We start from the raw sequence: 20,923 nt of genomic DNA, 5'->3' as shown, positions 1-20,923 counted from the left end.
AAAAAAAAAAAAAAGAACAGCATTATTCAAAATAGAAATAATTTATGTTGTTTATATTTCATTAAGTCTTTAATATCACTTTTTATCAATTAAACATTGCTGAAAGTAGCCTTAATTTCTTTCAAATAAGTAAATAAATAATAAAACCCTATTGATCCCAAACGTTTAAACGGCATGCCGGTCTCGCTGATGCAGACTTGTCTTGACATGTTCATATAGGTTCCAGCTGTCCTAAAGCCCTGTGATAAGAGGGAAGAGGAGAATTGTGGCCAACGTTTTGATCTTACTCAAGAAACCGAACTTTGAGGTTAAAAGGAATAAATGTGCTGTGATCAGGAGTAAAAAAGTCCATATCCTCCTGTCTTTCCATTAAATAGGCCTATGAAGATAAAGATGTCGGTTTTTTTCTTAACCTGCATCATGAGTGACAGGACAGCATCGGAAACTTTGTGGTTAAAAGCATCACCATCATCTTCTTTCGGTTTCTGCATGGTGTGCTATAAAACAGGCTACCAGCAGACCGGAGTGAGTAACAAGATACCTGGTAAGTGATGTATGATTTATTTACCTATACAGATGAGACTTTAAAATTTCTTAAAATGGCAGAAACAAGTAAATCTGATGGAAATGTACAAATATTTATCCTACCTAAATTTGCTTGCCAACTTGACATAATTACAAACTAATAAACGAGTGGTTAGAAATGATTGATTCTGGGGAAATTAGGTATGTTGATAAATACTAAAGCTCACTAATCTAATTTGTTCAGTGTGGTTGAATCTTGAGTCTATGTGGGAAAATATTTCTTGCTGAATAGAGGAGCCCACACATGATTATAGCCAGAGACATTTATTGCTGGAATAGCCTGTCCAGACACTTTATCCATCTTCTTCGTCTCTTCAGTCAATTAAACTGTAGCAATTGCACTCTTAGATATATAGCCTAGCAGTTAAATAAAGCTCTGGACCACTTTAAAACCATTTTTCATTATGAAGGTGAGTATTAGTCAGTTATTCCAGTGCACGAGTATCATTTTAAATTTTTATAGCTTGAATTAGTCTGTGATTTATAATGTTATTATAGTGATAAAACAGTTTTATTATGCTGCCCAAATTTCTCCATAATTTTGCACATTGATTGTGTTCTTCCATAGGTTTCGCTTTCCACTTTACGCAAGAGAAGGTGCGTTAAGCGCTCCGGCTTCTGGCTCGCTCAGATCAAAATGTTGAAAAACTTTAGCCTGTGCAAATACTGTGAGTATTAGAGGGACATGTCCTTTTGATTTATTAAAATGCTTTGTCTGAATCAGCTGGGGAGGCATACAAGTTTAATTTTTAGGGACTCCAAAAGAGGTGAAATAGGTCACGTGTTTTTCATTCATAAAAAGAAAGTAGCCTAAACCGAAACCACTTTCATGTGAGGGAAAATCTTCCTGTATTGAGTCGAAGGAAAAAAGGATCGTTTTGCTGGAAAACAGAACTAGTCTACTGGATATTTTTAACACTTGAATTAGCTTAGGCAGCACTTTTGAAGCATTCTGCAGCTGTTCAATAAGAAATTATGCTCCATGTTGACACCTTATAAAAAGGTAGCAGCAAACGTTGAAGAAAAAGTGGAATTTACGCAAAACTTTCGAGAAAATAATTTTCCCGTCAAAATACACAGCCTACCCTCGTGGAAAAACCTCACCAAATTCTTACAAAAAACGGATAATGTCCTGGCAGAAAATTACCCGTAGTCTGTTAGCTAAATTTATGGAAGGTTTAGCTACATTTATTTTCAGTTTCCCTTCATTGTTTAAAGATTAAATTCATTCAACCCCAAAACGCTACACAATGCGTATTAAAATACGGGTAAAACACCTGTTAAAATCAAGTTCAAGATCAAAAAATCCTTCATATTAACACATGAATTGTGCCGTATTTTTAAAAGATAAAGATAAAAATGGGTAAGTTTCTGTCATTCAGGACATTAGCTACATAGCCTACATTTCTTTAACTCTAAAACACGACTCAAATAGCTTACAATAAGTAAGTCAAAGTATTGGGGAAATAGGCCTAACTTACATATGAAAAATAAATAGGCTATGGAAAATTCCTTCATATTTTTACGGACTTTATAGAAATATATATATAGCTAACTAAACCATACAAAGGCTTATGGTAGGCTTTTCAGCATTTAGTGATCATTTTGAGTGAGATTTCGATTCGATTTTAATTACAAAAATTCACATTTCAAATGTTGTTTAATAATGAAAGCTTAAAGTTGCTGTAAGTAATTTTTGGCTCTACTAAAGCATAAAAATACCATAATATGTTTGCAGATATTTAAGAAACATGCTAAGTTAACATACTTGTTTATCTGAAAAACAATGCTACAGTCAGTTATTCTCCTTTGAAAATGTGCGTTCCGGCCGAATGTCTGTCTGTAGTTGTTTTGTTTTGTGAAACCCGCCCACTGCCTGTTTACCCAATTGTATTTCGGCACCCCGGGTTGCCAGTTGGTGGAAAACACAACGTATTTCGTTTAATTAATCGTCAAGTGTGCTCGTTCTTGTTGGTGTCGTCAATCTGGCAACCTGCCTGTGAGTCAAGTCTGAGGAGGAGGGGCCGGGTGAAAAAAACCCTCTCTAATATTTTGAAATTGGACTGCAAATCCTAGTTCAACCACTCGTTTTCAATCCTACATACAGCACCTTTAAAGGGTTTGCAGTGTAGGCTTAAAGACAAAAAAATAAATTTTAAACATAACTTCAAATAACTGATTTATTTTTACATTTTACACTTTAACGTCTTTTCAACAGTATCTGCAGTGCTGGCACTGATCTTGGTTTTCACCTACCATGCTGGTGGAAATATGGAAGAAGATTCTCTTTTCAAATGTTTACAAGACTCTGATTATGATTACCTTCTGAAGCTAACAGAACAAGGCCTCCCTCCAACGAAGAACCCTCAGCATGTGATAATCATCGGAGCAGGTGCTGCTGGACTCACTGCTGCCAAGTTTCTGGAGGATGCGGGACATAAGGTCTCATAACGCTATCTATAGCACAAAGCAACATTTAACACTAACACTATAACAGACTCATGAAAACAGGATATACAGATAGAAAGAGCTTTCTAAACACATCTAAACTAAAGGAAACAATGTCTGGTGCAAATGGGGTCTCTATTAATTGCAAGAGACTGTTAGAGATAATTGGCAGCAATATGTTTTCCCCTTTTCTTCACATATGAAAAGACTGAAAGAAGTTAGTTCCAGTTATGTATTAGTTATCTAAATCACCTGTTTAACCATTTCAGACACCAGACTGTACAGACACATCAAAGCTTTGGTTATACTTCTAACCACTTCCATATGAGATTCATGATGCGGCCTAACATAGTAACTTTCTGCTAGTTCCAAAATGACGCCTCCAATCTCATGACCTGGCTTTCCCCAACTTATACAGCGCATTACGAAATCAGTCCTTTTTAGGAAAAGAAAATGACAGTAATCAAGATTATATAAAGTGGATGAAGCAGAGAAAACCCCTAGAAAAAGTTTCCCTGAAGCACTGCATGATTCAATTTTATTTAAGGTCTTTTCCGTAGAATCACGTCTACTTTCTATTTTTTATGTTTTATAATTATATGTAATTGTTATAATATTTGTCTGCTGCTTTTGCCTGTTCTTTTTTCTCTGCTCTTAAAGGTGACGATTATTGAGGCAAGTGACCGCATAGGTGGACGAATTCTAACACATAGGGACCAAGAGGGCTGGTATGCAGAACTCGGTGCCATGAGGATCCCAAGTTTCCACCGGTAAGCTCTTTTTAATCTCTATACATGAGAGTCAAATCCTATTTCATATTCACCTCATGTAACTTTCTGAGGGTAGACAGTACAATAATTAGTGTGAAACTATATTACAACTAGATAAACATGCAGAGATTTACTTGATAGAGTTATTCACAATGAATAACATTAGTGGGATAACAGGAAATCCAAAATGTGAAACTGACATAATCAAAGACTGCTATTCAAGTGACATTGACAGAAGGTTAATCAGCTTGTTTTCCATGATATCACTTTCAAGATTCTCAGGACTTTTGCAACAAAGCTGGGCCTGAAGTTTGGACCCTTTATGCAGTACAACGACAACACTTACTATTTTATAAACGGATTTCGCTATAAAACCTACACTGTAAAGCAGAACCCAGATATTCTGAACTACCCTGTGTATAACTGGGAGAAGGGGAAAAGTGCCAGAGAACTGTTTGACATGGCTTTGGGCAAGGTGAGTAGAAAACATTCTGTTTATTCAAAAACACATGTATCTGGCCAGCCAAATGTTTATTTAAAGGGAGAATGAATGAGGTTAATAAATCATTTTTCTGATAAAATCAGTGACGTGAAGTCAGAATAATTAAATATTGTAAAACAATAGTTAATTTCCCCCTTATCTTGCTTTTATTATTTATTTGCTAATATATTTTATTGTTCCTTTCTTTCTTGGATCTTTATCAGTTAAAAGATGATCTGCAGAAAATGGGCTGTGAGAAAATGTTGAACAAATATGATTCATACTCAGTAAAGGTAAAATGTCTGTAATATCTCATCAGATTTAATTAGCATTTACAATAGCTCAAAAATATATGGGTTAGACTAGTCTAAATACGAGTACTAATGGTAGGATGTCTCTAATTCCAATCTGTTAACAGGAGTATTTAGTGAACGTGGGAAATTTGAGCAGAGGAGCTTTGCGAATGATTGGTGATATCCTGAATGAAAACAGCTTCTACTACACAGCCCTCACTGAGATGCTCTACATCCAGTGTGATATAACTGACAAGGACACGTAAGATATTACTGTTAACCCAAACTAATGTCCTCTATACACTATCATTCAAAAGTTTGGTTTTGTTTTTAAGGAAGTCTCTTTATATATGAATGTATTGATTTATTTTTTAATATTAAAGTATGAACAATTATATTGTGAGTTATTATTTATTTTTAGTATAAATATTTTCTATTTGGATATATTTTATATTTCTGGGATGGCAAAGCAGAATTTTCAGCATCATTACTCCAGTCTTCAGTGTCACATGATCCTTCAGAAATCATTCTAATATGCTGATTTAGTGCTCAAGAAGCATTCGATGTTGAAAACAGCTATGCTGCTTAATAAAAAAAAAGAAAATTGTGGAAATCATGATACATTTTTTTCCAGATTTTTTTCAGCATTTATTTTCTGTTGTTCTTAATCAATTGAATGCATCCTTCCTAAATGAAAGTATAAATTTCTTTAAAAAAACTTACTTCAGACTCCAGACTGGTAATATATATCATCTAAAATATCAAAATAAACATATTCAAAATGTCTACATCAATAATCTTTTCCAGGTATTCTGAATTTAAAGGTGGCTTTGAATCATTCCCTAAAGCATTCTACACTGTGCTGAATGCCACAATTCTTAAGAACTCAAAAGTCCAGGCCATCAGTCAAATGCAGGACAACGTGACAGTTTTGTACGAAGACTGTCGTAACCACTGCACCCTGACCAGCATTACTGCTGATTATGTGTTGGTGACGGCCACAGCCAAAGCAACGCTCCTCATTGACTTTAAACCTCCTCTCTCGGCTGAAAAGATGGAAGCACTGCGGTCTCTGCACTATTCCAGCTCCACAAAAGTAGTGCTGAGTTTCAGCAAAAGGTTCTGGGAGGATGATGGCATCTTCGGTGGGAAAAGCATCACAGATCTGCCATCACGTTTCATTCACTACCCCAGTCATAATGACTCCGGGATAACAGCCGGGGCTTTGTTAGCTTCTTACACCTCCTCTGATGACGCTGCATTTCTACAGACTATTAAGGAAGATGAGTTGAAGGATCTGGTGTTGAATGACCTGGTGAAGATCCATGGAGAACACATCCGGCAGCTCTACACCGGCGGTGTTGTGAAAAAGTGGGGAATGGATCCTTACAGCCACGGCGCCTTTGCCATCTTCACTCCATTCCAGATGAGAGACTATAGTAAGTCTATAGTCCAGAATGAGGGGAGGATTTACTTTGCAGGAGAGCACACGGCCAGACCTCATGCCTGGATTGAGACCGCCATGAAATCTGCTCTGAGAGCTGCAGATAAAATAAATAACAATGCAAAGTAGGAAACAAATCATGATGGTGTGTTTAATAATACACTAAAGATATTTTTAAAAACCCTTTAGTTGTCAAATGTAACCCTCTTGTGCTCTTTCTTCCAGGTTTTGACTGACTACACTCTCAGAGACTTCAAAATATCACTTGAAACGGTGGATATCACGGCACTCTGCCACCCATCACCTTTGCCAGACTTTATTTCCACTGCCATGATGCTATTTGTCAAATACCAACTATAAAAAAAAAAAAAAAAAAAAAAAAAAAACAATCTTTAAGACCCTCTTGAGGGATGTGGTTGGCATTTTGAAAGTGTTTGATATTTTATAAAATAGTATCTAAATATAAGATGTTAATGATCTTCTAAGCACTTTTGCAAAAATCATGATGCTCAGTACAATACAATACACTCATTACAATGTATTATTATTAATGATCCTGAATTGCTTACTGTCACGTAATTATGCTTTTAAATTTAATTTAATTATTTTAGATTACTGAAATTGTATCACATTATTGAATATTCTGGTACTGTATTTACACATATTATTTTATTATTAACAGTATTAATAATATCTATTTTCTTCAAATGAAATGAAATTGTATTTACATACCTTTTGTTCTACATTTACAAGTTCAGTAAATTATATTAAAAAATACATAAAATGTTACATAGATTAATAAAATTTGGCATTTGCTAAAAATATTTTGTCGTTTTATTATATGTGAAACAATTTGTAAAACATCAATATAAAAAAAAGAAATTATGAATAGGCTAACAAATCTAAAGCAATAGGCTACATCCTCTGTTTATATATATTCAGTCTGAATAAACAAAACGATGGCTTTGATGTTTAATGGGAAGTCTCACCCACTTAGATATCACCACATCAAAATAAAACTTAAAATGGCCTTTCAATGTTTTTTTTTTTTTTTTTTTTCTTCAATTTCAGCTTAAGCTTGGTGAAATTAAAGGGACATCTCCGTGTCTGTGACCAGTGTTTACTGAGCTTTAATGACTGATGTTTCGAAAATAAGTTGAATAAATTAAAAGAACATCTATACATCAGTTCATAAATTAATACAGGTCCTTCTCAAAAAATTAGCATATTGGATAAAAGTTCATTATTTTCCATAATGTAATGATAAAAATTAAACTTATCATATATTATATAACTTATCATATATTATATAAATATATATGAATCATATATTTTAGATTCATTGCACACCAACTGAAATATTTCAGGTCTTTTATTGTTTTAATACTGATGATTTTGGCATACAGCTCATGAAAACCCAAAATTCCTATCTCAAAAAATTAGCATATTTCATCTGACCAATAAAAGAAAAGTGTTTTTAATACAAAAAAAGTCAACCTTCAAATAATTATGTTCAGTTATGCACTCAATACTTGGTCGGGAATCCTTTTGCAGAAATGACTGCTTCAATGCGGCGTGGCATGGAGGCAACCAAAATCTCCTGATATCTAGCTGCATTGACCCTGCCCTTGATAAAACACAGTGGACCAACACCAGCAGCTGACATGGCACCCCAGACCATCACTGACTGTGGGTACTTGACACTGGACTTCAGGCATTTTGGCATTTCCTTCTCCCCAGTCTTCCTCCAGACTCTGGCACCTTGATTTCTGAATGACATGCAAAATTTGCTTTCATCCGAAAAAAGTACTTTGGACCAATGAGTAACAGGCGCTTCTGCCGCTGTTTCTGGTTCAAAAGTGGCTTGACCTGGGGAATGCGGCACCTGTAGCCCATTTCCTGCACACGCCTGTGCACGGTGGCTCTGGATGTTTCTACTCCAGACTCAGTCCACTGCTTCCGCAGGTCCCCCAAGGTCTGGAATCGGTCCTTCTCCACAATCTTCCTCAGGGTCAGGTCACCTCTTCTCGTTGTGCAGAGTTTTTTGCCACACTTTTTCCTTCCCACAGACTTCCCACTGAGGTGCCTTGATACAGCACTCTGGGAACAGCCTATTCGTTCAGAAATTTCTTTCTGTGTCTTACCCTCTCGCTTGAGGGTGTCAATGATGGCCTTCTGGACAGCAGTCAGGTCGGCAGTCTTACCCATGATTGCGGTTTTGAGTAATGAACCAGGCTGGGAGTTTTTAAAAAGCCTCAGGAATCTTTTAGAGTTAATTAGTTGATTCAGATGATTAGGTTAATAGCATGTTTAGAGAACCTTTTCATGATATGCTAATTTTTTGAGATAGGAATTTTGGGTTTTCATGAGCTGTATGCCAAAATCATCAGTATTAAAACAATAAAAGACCTGAAATATTTCAGTTGGTGTGCAATGAATCTAAAATATATGAAAGTTTAATTTTTATCATTACATTATGGAAAATAATGAACTTTTTCACAATATGCTCATTTTTTGAGAAGGACCTGTATTGTTTAAATTGGTACTGCCTTGAGTTATTGTTTTGGAATAAATGTAAAGATGCTTAAAACACTAACTTGTTGAGATGTACTATATTTCAATTATTTAACTATTCTAGTATATGTAAATATTTTAATCGATTTGTATTAGTATATTTTACATGAAAAGGTTCATTTCATCACACCGGTCACGGGCAGCATTAGTACATCCGGGTGATTCCAGTCACCTTGGGTTGGTGGTGAGAATCATGGCGGCTCTTGTCAGGATACGTTCTGTTTGCTGCAGAGGTGTCAGTCGTAAGTTTGAGTGTTTTTCATGCTTTTGTTCTCGGCTCCTCATTCTGTATCACAGTTGTTTAGCTCATATGTAAAAAGTTTTTTTTTATAATAATTCTCCAATGACGTTTAATGTCAATCGCAGCACGCTTAACTTACTCGTGCAGATAACTAGCATGCTAACGTAACGTCTCTTTTCTCTTTCTCTAAATTAACCAGTTATTTATATTTATGTCAAATTGTTGGCAAACGCAATAATGTACACAGTAAATCTGAGACTATAAGATGAGATGCTTTTTATTAGCGTATAAAAACGTCTGTGTTTATAGTTATTATGTGAGGTGGTTTTCAAATTGGTCATTTTTAAGTATTGCATGAACATCATCACTGACCTCATTCGTTACAGATCAACATCAGTTTAGTACATATATTTGAAATTGTAATTCTGAATACTTTTATTTCTTGTATTGTGTGTTCTTGTCACTTTCCACAGCTCTGTTGTTTCGCTCTTGCTCCCTCATCAGACCTTTAGCTGTACAGAAGAAGGATCGTGACTGTCCATACTTGATATCAGCAAAGATACATGCTACTCCATCCAGTTATGGTTAGTGATTTACATTGTGTGCTTTTTATGTAACAAATATAGTTGACCGTACTGTCAGCCTTTCATTGGGTCTAAATTTAAGCGTCTTAACATTCAGAAGTACAAAACTATTCATGATTGTTTTATTAGTCAAGTAAATGATTTTTGACATTGGCATGTTGATGCAGATGCTCTTTTGTGAAGAACATTTGTTGATGTTACCGGTTATTTTATTTTTTTTGTATTTTTTTTTTTTTTAATAGCAGGCTCCGGGTCCAAAGCTGCTTCGCTGCACTGGACAGGAGAGAGGATCCTGAGCATAGTTCTTCTGGGCTTGGCACCTGTTGCGTACTTTTACCCTGTCCCTGCTGTTGACTACTCTTTAGCAGCAGCTCTTACTCTACATGGTCACTGGTAAGACAGTGTTTTAGAATTAATGCTTGACATATTCAAAATGAAATTTTCCTTTGCTGTTCATTTTTTTTTTCTCTTGCTTTTTCTCTGGAATATGTTGAGCTGTATATGTTTTATATATATATATAAAACCGCTCTCTTCTGTTAACTATATGTAAAAAAAAGTGTTTATTAATCAATGAAGAATTAATTCACCCAAAAATGAAAATTTGCTGAAAATACTCACCCTCAGGCCATCAGACGTAGATTAATTTGTTTGTTCATCAGAACATATTTGGAGAATTTTAGCATTACATCACTTGCTCACCAGTGGATCCTCTGCAGTGAATGGGTGCCGTCAGAATGAGAGTTCAAACAGCTTATTAAAAATATCACAATAATCCACATGACTCCAGTCTATCAATTAACATCTCGAGAAGTAAAAAAACTTCTTGTTTGTATTTAACAATCCATCGTTAAAACATTTTAACTTTAAACTGTCGCCTCTGGCCGCAATACGAGTCCATAATCCATAATAAAGCTTCCTCCAGTGAAAAAAGTCCAACCCCTGTTGTCCTCTCACATCAAAAACCAATGATATATTTGCTTAGAACTGTTTTCACTTGTAAACAGTTCTTGATCTGTGCATAGTTCTATCCTGATTCAGGCGAGACTGATTTTTCACTAGAGGAAACAATATTATGAATAGAAGGCTTGTATTTTGGCCAGAAGCAACAGTTAAACATTTCTTATTGATGAATTTATAGCAAACAATAAACTTTTAACTTCACAAGACATTCATTAATGGACTGGAGTCGTGGATTATTGTGATGTTTTAATCAGCTGTTTGGACTCGGACGGCACCCATTCACTCCTGAGGAGGATCCATCGATGAACAAGTGATGTAATGCTACATTTCTCAAAAACTATTGCTTCGAAGACACAAGCTCATCTACAACTTGGATGGCACAAGAGTGAGTAAACTTTAAACAAATTTTCCCTTTGGGTTGAACTATTCCTGTAACATCAATATTCATAACAGTCATTATTTGAAAAGGGCATTGCATTTTATTGTGTGTTATTTTTCAGGGGTCTTGGGCAGGTTGTGACAGATTATGTTCACGGAGACTTTAAAATCAAGATGGCTAATGCTGGCCTCTTCCTTCTGTCGACCGTCACCTTCGCCGGCCTGTGCTACTTCAACTACCATGACGTGGGGATTTGCAAAGCTGTGGCCCTCTTGTGGAGTAAATGACTGGAATGAGATGAGGGTGCTGTGGGATCCGCTTTCGGCGTCGGAGTTCCAGTTAATTCTATACAATTGTGACATTATGTGTAAATTCTATAAATATATTATTTTTGGCAACATTGTGTTGATTTGCAGGTGTTTTTAATTGTTAATGTTGTCAGTTTTTTCAGAACATGCTCAGCTTTTGCTTAAGATGGAAATCTCTGAAAATGGAAATGGTCTACTCACCATTGTCTGGCAAATCAGTGTTTCTGATGCAGCAAATGCAACAAATTATTGTGGCTTCAAGAATCTGGTCACTGTATTTGAACTTGAAAAATCATTACACTAACAATATAACATTTTTACAGGAAAATGATCAGGTAATAAATGTTTTGGTCATATTTATTGCATAATGTCTTCTTGTCAGCCAGTATCTGATGTGTTACAACATAATATCTTGACTTAAGTTGGTTGTGTCATCACAGCATATGCAGAATTAACTTTACACAGGTATTTGAAGGCCTCCATTAATGACCACATCATCTGGAGAATTGTCACATTGACAGTATTTCTGCTTCACACTTTGCATGGCTGTATTTCTGCTCAAGTAAGTAATCGTTCATGAAAGGAAATTTGTAATTGGATGTGCTTTGCACTAAAAGCAATTTCTTTACATCTTTCGTTTTAAATTGCTTAGATGTAATTTAAACAGGTAAAACTGAGCTTGTGTGGGTAATTATGTAAATAGTATCTAAATGACAAAATGTGTATTTTAGATCTAAGGGTATCTAGAGATGTTTTTCCTGATTGACTTTGATGGGAATACATTTTGGACGGAGACACGTCTGAAAATCACAGCGAGTCTGTCTGTTTAAAGTGCTATGGAGATTTGTGTAATAAAACAGTACAGTATGACTAGATTGTGCACTAAAATTGTGCACTTAAGAATAAAGGAAGTTTTTTGGATTATATGGTTTCTTCGGAGTGAACAGGAATTTCCACTGTACAACGGGCAAAGTTCAAAGATTAGGTTGGGAAAGAGGAGACAGCAAAATTGTTGTCAAGTATGGTGACCCATATCGAATTTAAAAAAGAAAAGAAAAAAAAAGTTGTGATATTTGCTCAGCAGTGAGAAGTGAACACACCGTGAACACACACCCGGAGCAGTGGGCAGCTATAGATCCAGCGCCCGGGGAGCAACTGGGGGTTCAGTGCCTTGCTCAAGGGTCTCAGTGGTCCTTAGTAAGTAGCCACAGTGATTGCTACTTTAAAGAAAAACTAAATTATGTTCTATAAACTAAAAATGTGTTCTAAGGTTATAAAGTTTGAATTAGGATCACAGTATTCAGATTAAGCAACAGTTTTGTTTTTATTAACACTAGATGGAGTCCGAGATTGCTCAAACAATATTGCAAGAAAATGTAATCTGGTTTGTAGGTGAAGCACATAATACAACCATAAATCTATATAACCTGTAAAGATGCATTTATAAAATTGAAAACTTGTTTTTTTTTTTTTTTTTTTAAATGATGAATCTTTTTTGTGGTGAGGTGACTTGAGGTTGTCATTTTGAGGTCATTTAAGAGATAACCAAGTTAAGCTCTCCAGTTCTAAGTCTGATCTTAATGTGCTGCTTACATGGTTTATGTAAAAGAGTCAGTCAACAGTCACATGCTTTACTGTCTTTAATAGCCATGGATATGTCCTCAGGGGAGATATTTATGCCAGCTGCTGCACTATAATAAACTTTAAGAGCTTGTGTATTAAGTTATAGCACCAAATGCCTCATGGGGAAATGATTAATATTTTGGATAACTTCACTGGAAATTCCCATGCGGATAATTAAATACATGCTGCTTTAGTTCAGAAGGTCAATAAATTTTTTATAGTTTCATACTATTCCATTTATTCAATAATGTACTGTTTTTCTGCAGTAGTTGCAGAGTTGCGGTAAAGAGGTCAAATGCACTTTTGGAATGCTCTGCACTCAATGGTATACTGCTGGACTGAGTGTAGTTTGGAAGTGAATGTTAGCAGCTCATATTGGGATGGATAAGCTTTCAGTAACCTCCATGCTACAATGTTCTGTTTAGACAATATCACAGAATCAGTAGCTGATATAACGTAATCACCATACAGCTTCACACTAAAAAATGCTGGGTTTCAACCCAACTTTGGGTCAAAAATGGACTAACCCAACTGTTGGTTTAAAATTTTCAATTAAATCTTTAAGCCAAAACTTGGGTTAGTCCATATTTGACCCAAAGAGCATTTAAAAAAAAAAAAAAGAAGTGTTCCAAAGCAGACGCTGCACTGATTACTGATATTTGGAACAAACTGGTGCTGGATCAGTAGATTGATCATACAGTAAATTAATAAAACACTAAAGGTGAGAACATTATAAGCCACTCAACCTCATACAATCAAACCTCTTCTAAACGGGATACCCCGTGACATGTTGAACCACTGTTTTCTATGAAACAAAGATCAGTCTGGTTTTTCACAATTAATGTGTTTTTAAGGGAAATTCCCTGAAAGAATATGCTTTTTATTGTAATCAACTTTGAATAAAGGATTTCACCAAGCTCAAAAGGGAAATATATTCTGCATAAACTGAAAGTCTATTTTAGGACCATTAAGATTTCTTGCATAGATTTTTGCATTCATTACAAATTAGCATATTGTTCACATTACATAAACTGGAGGAAATTAGCATAATTGTCGAATAAGAAGAAGAAAATGTTAATGGTCAAAAAGTACTACATGGTGCATTTTCTTTATGGTTTTGGGATGAAACTTGACCCAGATATTCCTCGTCAGGCCCATGCTTACTGCATTTTATTGATCTGTGATTGATCTAAAAATGGGACAATAACTTTCTTCTGTTGTACAGGATTAAAACTTTTTTTTTTAAAATCTATCAATTCAATAACAATCAAAAAGAGCTGACATGATCATACACAAAAATCATTTTATTGCAATTTACCTTAGGGTCTTTGCATTTAACTTTTTGCTTTTAACACATGGTTTTCATGTGCATTAATGCTAAACAGCACCTATCACCTATTTATTGGAGTACTGCTAAATGTACTGACAAATATTTATAAACTAAAATATACTTCAGTGTCATTTTTATTGAAACTTTTATGTCATGCATTTAAATGTGTATTTACACATTTGAAATGATAAAGATAAATGTACAGCATATACTGGTGTACAAACAACTTTGACTTTGACGAGTAAATTTCACAATTAAAATTAATTAAATGGTAACACATTTAATTAAACTGTGAAATTTTGAAATAAAAAGACCAAAAAAGTATTTTCTTGCAAAACATATCCCAATAGTCTTTGCTTCATTTATTATTTAATGTATCTCACAATGATTATTTCAGTTTTAATTGGTTTATACAAACTGCTATAGATACTGCTTCATAACCCATTAAGATGCAGATGAGTCTGAATTTAGTATAATCAGTGATAGCATATGCATATTACTGTTGCATATTATTATTATTTAGCATGTCATCTCTCTCTTCCCACAGGGCAAAGTGACAATGCAAATGTGAGCTTTGTCCAATATAAAGGAGACTACTATGTCAGCACAGAGACCGACTTTTTTTATGCACATAGTAGAACAGAAGACAAAAGAGAAGGTGTATATTATTTTTGTTTTTTTTTAATGTGTATAATATGTTTTTGTGTGTATAAAAATGTGGATGTGATGTGTGAATATTGATGTTTAGGTGGGCTGGACTAAATTTGTTGCAGTTAATGGAGCCACAGCTCATCCCCATGTGGATCCTGATGGAACTACATACAACATGGGCAACTCTTACACTCGAAAAGGTTTGTCAGCAGCTTAAATCTAAAGAATCACACTGACTGAAGAAATGTCTGAAAGTGTTTCATAAGTTGTCAAACAAACACAAAGATTTGTTAAAAATGGTTATTCTTCTTCAATTTTATTCTTAAGGTGCTTTCTACAATATAATAATGGTGCCGTCAAAGAAGGTGAATCCAAATGATACCTGAAGGAGCCTCAGTTGTGTGTTCAATCCCATCAGAGGATAAGTCCAAACCATCCTACTATCCAGCTTACCATGTAATCAATAAACACACAGGAAATGAAACTACTGCTAATAACTCCACACTGCGTAATAATGTTTTTATGTTAATTTATTTAAAATAACTCATTTTGAAATGATTCTGCTTTGGTCACAGCTGAGCCTCATCAAATATTACACAAAGCCATTGTCAACCTTCCATCAGATAAACTGTTATGAAGAAAATAGTTTCCTGATCATGGACATGTGCTGTTCTGATGATGGTCAAGCAAATAACAACTACCTGATTCAGAATCTAAAAAAGTCTGCAAATGCTCTAGATGAGGTAAAACCTTACTTCTACAGGTATTTTTTTGAAGTTGTAAATGCAAAAAAAAAGATAATTGGAGTATGTTTTACAAGAAAATACTATTCCAGCCTTTCTACTTAAAAATGCCACTTTTAATTGAATGTTTTACTTGGCGATTCTTTGTAAATATTTGTGAAATTACTGAGCAATTTCTGAATAAAAATTCTTTCTACGCAAGATTTCTTTTTTACTTGGGGTTTCTGTCACCACACATCAGCTTTATTTAAGTATTACTTGTATTTTTAATGAGATACATTATGTGAATCAAATAACACCACTGAAAAGAACTGAACCTATCCTTGTAGTTTGTCAGAGATCAAAGCCAAAGATCGTCTCAGGTGTTCCTTCTTCTCTTTAAGATGAGATTCCAAGCTCCTGGCTTCAGTAAGTATATCCTGCAGTTCTCCGAGCTGTGAAGCATCCACAGCAGCTCTTTCCCTTAGAAGATAACATGTGAAATTAATGTTTGAGTGTAAACCTTATTGATCTATTACTGATGAGACACAGGGGTAGCATGCAAATCCAGTTACCTCAAGACCTCTGAGTACTTGGAAAAGAGGACACTGACCTCTTGGTTAGCCTCTAAAATAAAAAGACATGCAGAAAAATGACTAATTTAACTAAAATAGCTGTCATGACATATTATGCTACACAACCTCACATATGTTAAATAATTAATAAAGGTATTTAATTGAGAGGTATTTAATTGTCACAGGTCTTTAGGTATTTAGCGGTATTTAAGGTTTTTAATTTGATACAGAGTTCCTTCACAGTTTCCAAATCAAAATTCCATACTTTTCAAGACTCAAATTTACAAACCTCTCAGTAGGTTTTCAGACTGTATTTAACATGCGTAGATGGTTCATAGAGCATTATTTTCAGCTTTATATTTGGTATATAGTACAGTCATCTGTAAATATTATTATTTTCTCAGGGGTTTATTCATTAATTTTCTTGAAGTGACATCATACAGAGCCCCTAAAAAACCCCCACAGACTTTTGCACGTACACAGACTTTTTGTGCTTATGGATTACAGTTTCTAGTTTTATATAAACTATAACCTATTTCCTTTCACTTTCACATCACTGCATCTTACTATGAAGAAAGTGAGAGCGGATTCACATGAATTAATACAGATATATTTGCTCAAACTTTGGCTTTTATCAAGGTCTAATGTCCAATTTAATGCATCCTCTGTGGTGACGGAGAAGCAATAACACAAAATGGGCTGTGTGTGTTGTGTGGTTGTGTGTGGGTCTATAAAAAAGACTGGTATTGTAAAACAGTGTTCAGAATTTGGTTTTCTTTAAAGCAGTACGTATATTTCAAGGACTTAAGACTGCTTTAATGCATACTCTGCTTCGGCCAAATAACTACACCGCAAAATGGGCTGATGGCACAAAGACTCAGTGTGCATTGTCCTATTAAGTTTAATGGTTTCATGCGCACACGAAAGTCTGTATATTTTTTATTTTTTTTATTTTTATTTTTGGAGGGTTTTTTTTAAGGTGTTTGGAATATTGTGAGAAGAAACTCAAAACACTTATATCCTGCATTTTTGCATGTTGGAAAAAGTGCACTTTGAATTCATTCATTCGTGTTTGACAATCATTAAACAGCTGCCATGAAAACACACTTCTTGTATGATACATTTATTTTCATGAAATTCTTAAATGTATATAATAGAAAACTAAATAGGCGCAAAAGTCTGGAAATGCAATTATTTTCTATACTCTGCTTTCTTTCTTCCATATTCCAGACTGGAACCCACAGGATGAAAGAGAAAACCAGGACTTGCCTTCTAATGCTATTTCAAACCCATAAGACGTGTCTCCAGCTGCTGATTTGAAATGCTGTGCCTTCATCATTTTTGCTGGAGATGTCTCAGAAAATGGTGCATTTTCAACCTATATGTATATATGTGAGCATTGGTTAAAAAAAAAGTCAGAAATTAGAAATGACTAACAAGCACACAGAAGCGGGCTGTTATTTGTGACTGTAGATTTCTTTCACAAGATCAGTTCAGTTCATGAGGACCTAAAATCCTCACCTCCCGTGTTTTCGCTTGAGACCTTTTCATTTCTGTTCCTCTGACCACCTCTTTAGTGCTCTCCAGATTGCGTTGTGTCATTAACTTACTTTCCTGAGACCGAAGAAGAAAGTGGCGTGTTTTTAAAAAAAAGAAAGAATACTCCCACTTTGAAGTCAACAAAGTCGTCTTAAACAACAATAATGTTAGGACAAACATCTGGGTAATTAAAAAAAACAAAACAAAACAAACAAACAAACAAACAAAAAAACATTTCAATAACTGAATCTTTTGTCCATGGAGCTCACTTTTAGGATGAAGCTTATTGCCAAAAGTTACACAAGATCTGAAACTTACTTACATAAAATCAATATCTCTGACAAAAAGGTTGTTAGTTAATAATGAATATCAGTTGCTTGATAAACTAAAATAAATACCAGAAAATCAGTAGCCTTCGATAAACTTCGTCGCTGGGTCACCTCAGTTCTGTTTGATTCAGTTCACCTCACTGACCAACCGCCGCTTTTCAACCGTCAATATTCGCGCGCTCACAGAAAACGCGCAACTGTTGGCTACTGCACTACAGTACTGAGGGTACAACTCTAACCTCTACCGGAGAAAGGAGACGCCACTTAATACTGATTCTTCCGATTCAATTATTAGTGGTAAAATTAGTCCTATATAAAAATATAATGCCTTTACAAATTCTGACCAGCAGATGGGGGTTTTGGACAACTATGAACTCAAAACCAGATGATGAGCTCACTAGGTGATGAAAAGATCCTGCAAAATATAATTACAGTAGCCTATAAGGGTGTTGTGGTTGTATCTTATTTGATGTAAACCTTAAGTATTGGCCGAAAATGACTTTCTTGTGTATTAAATAAATTCAGTGCACACAGACTGAAGTAGTTTAAGTCTTGGGTTCTTTTAATTGTGATGATTTTGGCTCACATTTAACAAAACCCACCAATTCACTATCTCAACAAATTAGAATACTTCATAAGACCAATAAAAAAAAATAAAAAATTTGTGAATTGTTGGCCTTCTGGAAAGTATGTTCATTTACTGTACTTGTACTCAATACTTGCCAGGGGCTCCTTTTGCTTTAATTACTTCCTCAATTCTGCGTGGCATGGATGTGATCAGTTTGTGGCACTGCTGAGGTGGTATGGAAGCCCAGGTTTCTTTGACAGTGGCCTTCAGCTCATCTGCATTTTTTGGTCTATTGTTTCTCATTTTCCTCTTGACAATACCCCAAAGATTCAAAAAACACAATGGACCAACACCAGCAGATGACATTGCACCCCAAATTATCACAGACTGGAAACTTAACACTGGACTTGAAGCAACTTGGGCTATGAGCTTCTCCACCCTTTCTCCAGACTCTTGGACCTTGGTTTCCAAATGAAATACAAAACTTGCTCTCATCTGAAAAGAGGACTTTGGACCACTGGGCAACAGTCAGTTCTTTTTCTGCTTAGCCCAGGTAAGATGCCCCAGGAGTGGCTTAACAAGAGGAATACGACAACTGTAGCCAAATTCCTTGACACGTCTGTGTGTGGTGGCTCTTGATGCCTTGACCCCAGCCTCAGTCCATTCCTTGTGAAGTTCACTCATTCTTGAATCGATTTTGCTTGACAATCCTCATAAGGCTGTGGTTCTCTCGGTTGCTTGTGCATCTTTTTCTCCCACACTTTTTCCTTCCACCCAACTTTCTGTTAACATGCTTGGATACAGCACTCTGTGAACAGCCAGCTTCTTTGGCAATGAATGTTTGTGGCTTACCCTCCTTGTGAAGGGTGTCAATGATTGTCTTCTGGACAACAGTCAGATCAGCAGTCTTCCCCATGACTGTGTAGCCTAGTGAACCAAACTGAGAGACCATTTTGAAGGCTCAGGAAACCTTTGCATGTGTTTTGAGTTGATTAGCTGATTTGGCATGTCACCATATTCATAATTTGTTGAGATAGTGAATTGGTGGTTTTTTGTTAAATGTGAGCTAAAATCATCACAATTAAAAGAACCAAAGACTTAAACTACTTCAGTCTGTGTGCATTGAATTTATTTAATACACGAGTTTCACAATTTGAGTTGAATTACTGAAATAAATGAACATTTCCACGACATTCTAATTTATTGAGATGCACCTGTATGTGAAACAAAACAAAACATCATGTGCCATCATGTGCCATCTGTATCCATGGTAATGAGTGTGAATGCGGTTGACCGCTAGAGGCGCCCTGCCACACATCACATTCAACATACACAAACATGGCGTCAGGGCAGAAACGCAGGATGCTGGCGCTCAGTCGCTGTGCCATATATCTGTTATTGTTACTCGTTCCTGGCGCGATCTCCTCCACGCTTCGACTTCACCATGACCAGAGATTCATGCTACCACAGGACAGGGGTTTCTCCCTAGTGCGTGCACACCTGCAGCACGCAGAAAGTTGCGTCGTGCGTCTGGAGAGAGAAGTCAGGGAGGCTTCATCATCCGCGCACCAGCATCGCGTTCGGCGGAATGCTGCTGGATCACCCGTGCCAAAGGTTTATGGAAGGGTAAGCGAGGTTTACATTAATTAGGTGTGATTGCATGGTTAATAAGGGCAAAAACATCCTCAAGAGTTGGCATAACATCATAAATATTAAATTCAGTATTCCCAATAGTTGTGTATCATTCACCTTTGGTTTGCACGCAGTCACCTAGAAGTGTAAGTTAATTGGCCTGTTTGTCAGACGAAAGGTTCTCGCACTCCCCTTCATCTGGCAAAATATTGCTTCTCCGGTGAGGGTAAAATAATTATATATAATGTATATAACGTAGTCATATTTTCAGCACTGACGTGAGTGAATGTGTCATGGAAAGGTTTCATCATTACCCACCAAATAAACAGTATCACCTTACTCTCGTACCTGATATGACAATAAAGATATTTGATACCAAAACAAATAATTTTTTTCTTAGGATGCATTATGTAAAAAAACGCAAGTAACTCTCTCTCTCTATGAAATATTGTTGAATGAGACATTACGTTTTATTTTGAATCAGTTATAATTGATTTTAAGTTTTATTATTAAGCATATGTTACCTTTTTCTCTATTATATCTGTCTCTGGAGTGATGCCTTACTGAATGCTCCTTCTAGAATAAGAAAAAGCTTTCATTCAGTGGGCATCTAATAATTATCAAAAGGCATTTTATAGGCATTTTATAACAACAATGCTCTTTTAACACACATTGTTATGCCATGTGGGGTAACTTGTCACAGTATAACCTGCCTCTAAACAGCTTGTTGTGGTTTTTTGGCAACATTTAGATGGTGAAACATTTTTAAAACCCCAAATATATAGGTAAAATGCAAACTTATAATAAAATGTTTTACTTAAAATATTATAGCTGCTGAGATAAAAACCCTTGTGAAAACTAACCCCATTCTCCCTATATATAAATA

General features: G+C 35.6%; 3 protein-coding genes, 1 long non-coding RNA gene and 1 pseudogene across 5 annotated transcripts in view; 4 read left to right on the top strand and 1 right to left on the bottom strand.

Annotated features, from left to right (window-relative positions):
• The first annotated feature begins 369 nt into the window (after nucleotides 1-369).
• On the top strand, nucleotides 370-6,845 carry LOC109064604 (L-amino-acid oxidase-like). Its single transcript, XM_042771131.1, has 10 exons — nucleotides 370-544; nucleotides 1,154-1,253; nucleotides 2,804-3,027; nucleotides 3,694-3,803; nucleotide 3,875; nucleotides 4,078-4,278; nucleotides 4,509-4,577; nucleotides 4,703-4,839; nucleotides 5,385-6,166; nucleotides 6,247-6,845. The coding sequence occupies exons 2-9, from the start codon at nucleotides 1,223-1,225 to the stop codon at nucleotides 6,148-6,150; spliced, it is 1,539 nt and encodes a 512-aa protein (XP_042627065.1). The 5' UTR covers nucleotides 370-544; nucleotides 1,154-1,222; the 3' UTR covers nucleotides 6,151-6,166; nucleotides 6,247-6,845.
• Nucleotides 6,846-8,731: 1,886 nt separating this feature from the next.
• Nucleotides 8,732-11,424, top strand: LOC109058506 (succinate dehydrogenase [ubiquinone] cytochrome b small subunit B, mitochondrial-like). Of its 2 annotated transcripts, none has more exons than XM_019075700.2 (4): nucleotides 8,732-8,837; nucleotides 9,310-9,420; nucleotides 9,663-9,813; nucleotides 10,882-11,424. In XM_019075700.2, exons 1-4 carry the CDS (start codon nucleotides 8,789-8,791, stop codon nucleotides 11,045-11,047), a joined length of 477 nt encoding a protein of 158 aa, XP_018931245.1. In that variant the 5' UTR covers nucleotides 8,732-8,788; the 3' UTR covers nucleotides 11,048-11,424. The 2 variants fall into 2 exon arrangements, with proteins under 2 accessions (XP_018931245.1, XP_018931246.1); XM_019075701.2 differs by having other exon boundaries at nucleotides 8,772-8,837; nucleotides 9,666-9,813.
• A 3,046-nt stretch (nucleotides 11,425-14,470) lies between these two features.
• On the top strand, nucleotides 14,471-15,802 carry LOC109064610 (annotated as a pseudogene).
• Nucleotides 15,803-17,208: 1,406 nt separating this feature from the next.
• LOC122147698 lies at nucleotides 17,209-18,023 on the bottom strand. Its single transcript, XR_006161746.1, has 3 exons — nucleotides 17,907-18,023; nucleotides 17,491-17,583; nucleotides 17,209-17,347 (listed from the first exon to the last, which is right to left on the bottom strand). It is a non-coding gene; the product is annotated as an uncharacterized LOC122147698 (long non-coding RNA).
• A 1,674-nt stretch (nucleotides 18,024-19,697) lies between these two features.
• Nucleotides 19,698-20,923, top strand: part of LOC109103530 (sortilin-related receptor-like) — a 60,485-nt gene continuing 59,259 nt past the window's right edge. Inside the window, exon 1 of the mRNA XM_042771082.1 lies at nucleotides 19,698-20,031. Coding sequence (XP_042627016.1) covers nucleotides 19,744-20,031 — 288 coding nt within the window. The 5' untranslated portion in view covers nucleotides 19,698-19,743. The remainder of the gene's footprint in view (nucleotides 20,032-20,923) is intronic.

This window comes from Cyprinus carpio, chromosome A15, assembly GCF_018340385.1.
Source record: "Cyprinus carpio isolate SPL01 chromosome A15, ASM1834038v1, whole genome shotgun sequence".
Lineage (NCBI taxonomy): Eukaryota > Metazoa > Chordata > Actinopteri > Cypriniformes > Cyprinidae > Cyprinus > Cyprinus carpio.
Note: the sequence above shows the minus strand (reverse complement) of the source record. Positions and strands in the feature narration are given on the sequence as shown.

What these genes read in the sequence shown, in the direction of transcription:
- LOC109064604 (XM_042771131.1), top strand. Translation starts at nt 1,223, where the DNA reads ATGTTGAAAAACTTTAGCCTGTGCAAATACT. An exon ending in TTGACATGGCTTTGGGCAAG is followed by an intron (nt 4,279 to 4,508) that starts GTGAGTAGAAAA and finishes GATCTTTATCAG; the next exon opens with TTAAAAGATGATCTGCAGAA. An exon ending in GATATAACTGACAAGGACAC is followed by an intron (nt 4,840 to 5,384) that starts GTAAGATATTAC and finishes AATCTTTTCCAG; the next exon opens with GTATTCTGAATTTAAAGGTG.
- LOC109058506 (XM_019075700.2), top strand. Translation starts at nt 8,789, where the DNA reads ATGGCGGCTCTTGTCAGGATACGTTCTGTTTGCTGCAGAGGTGTCAGT. An exon ending in TGCTACTCCATCCAGTTATG is followed by an intron (nt 9,421 to 9,662) that starts GTTAGTGATTTA and finishes TTTTTTTAATAG; the next exon opens with CAGGCTCCGGGTCCAAAGCT. An exon ending in CTTACTCTACATGGTCACTG is followed by an intron (nt 9,814 to 10,881) that starts GTAAGACAGTGT and finishes GTTATTTTTCAG; the next exon opens with GGGTCTTGGGCAGGTTGTGA.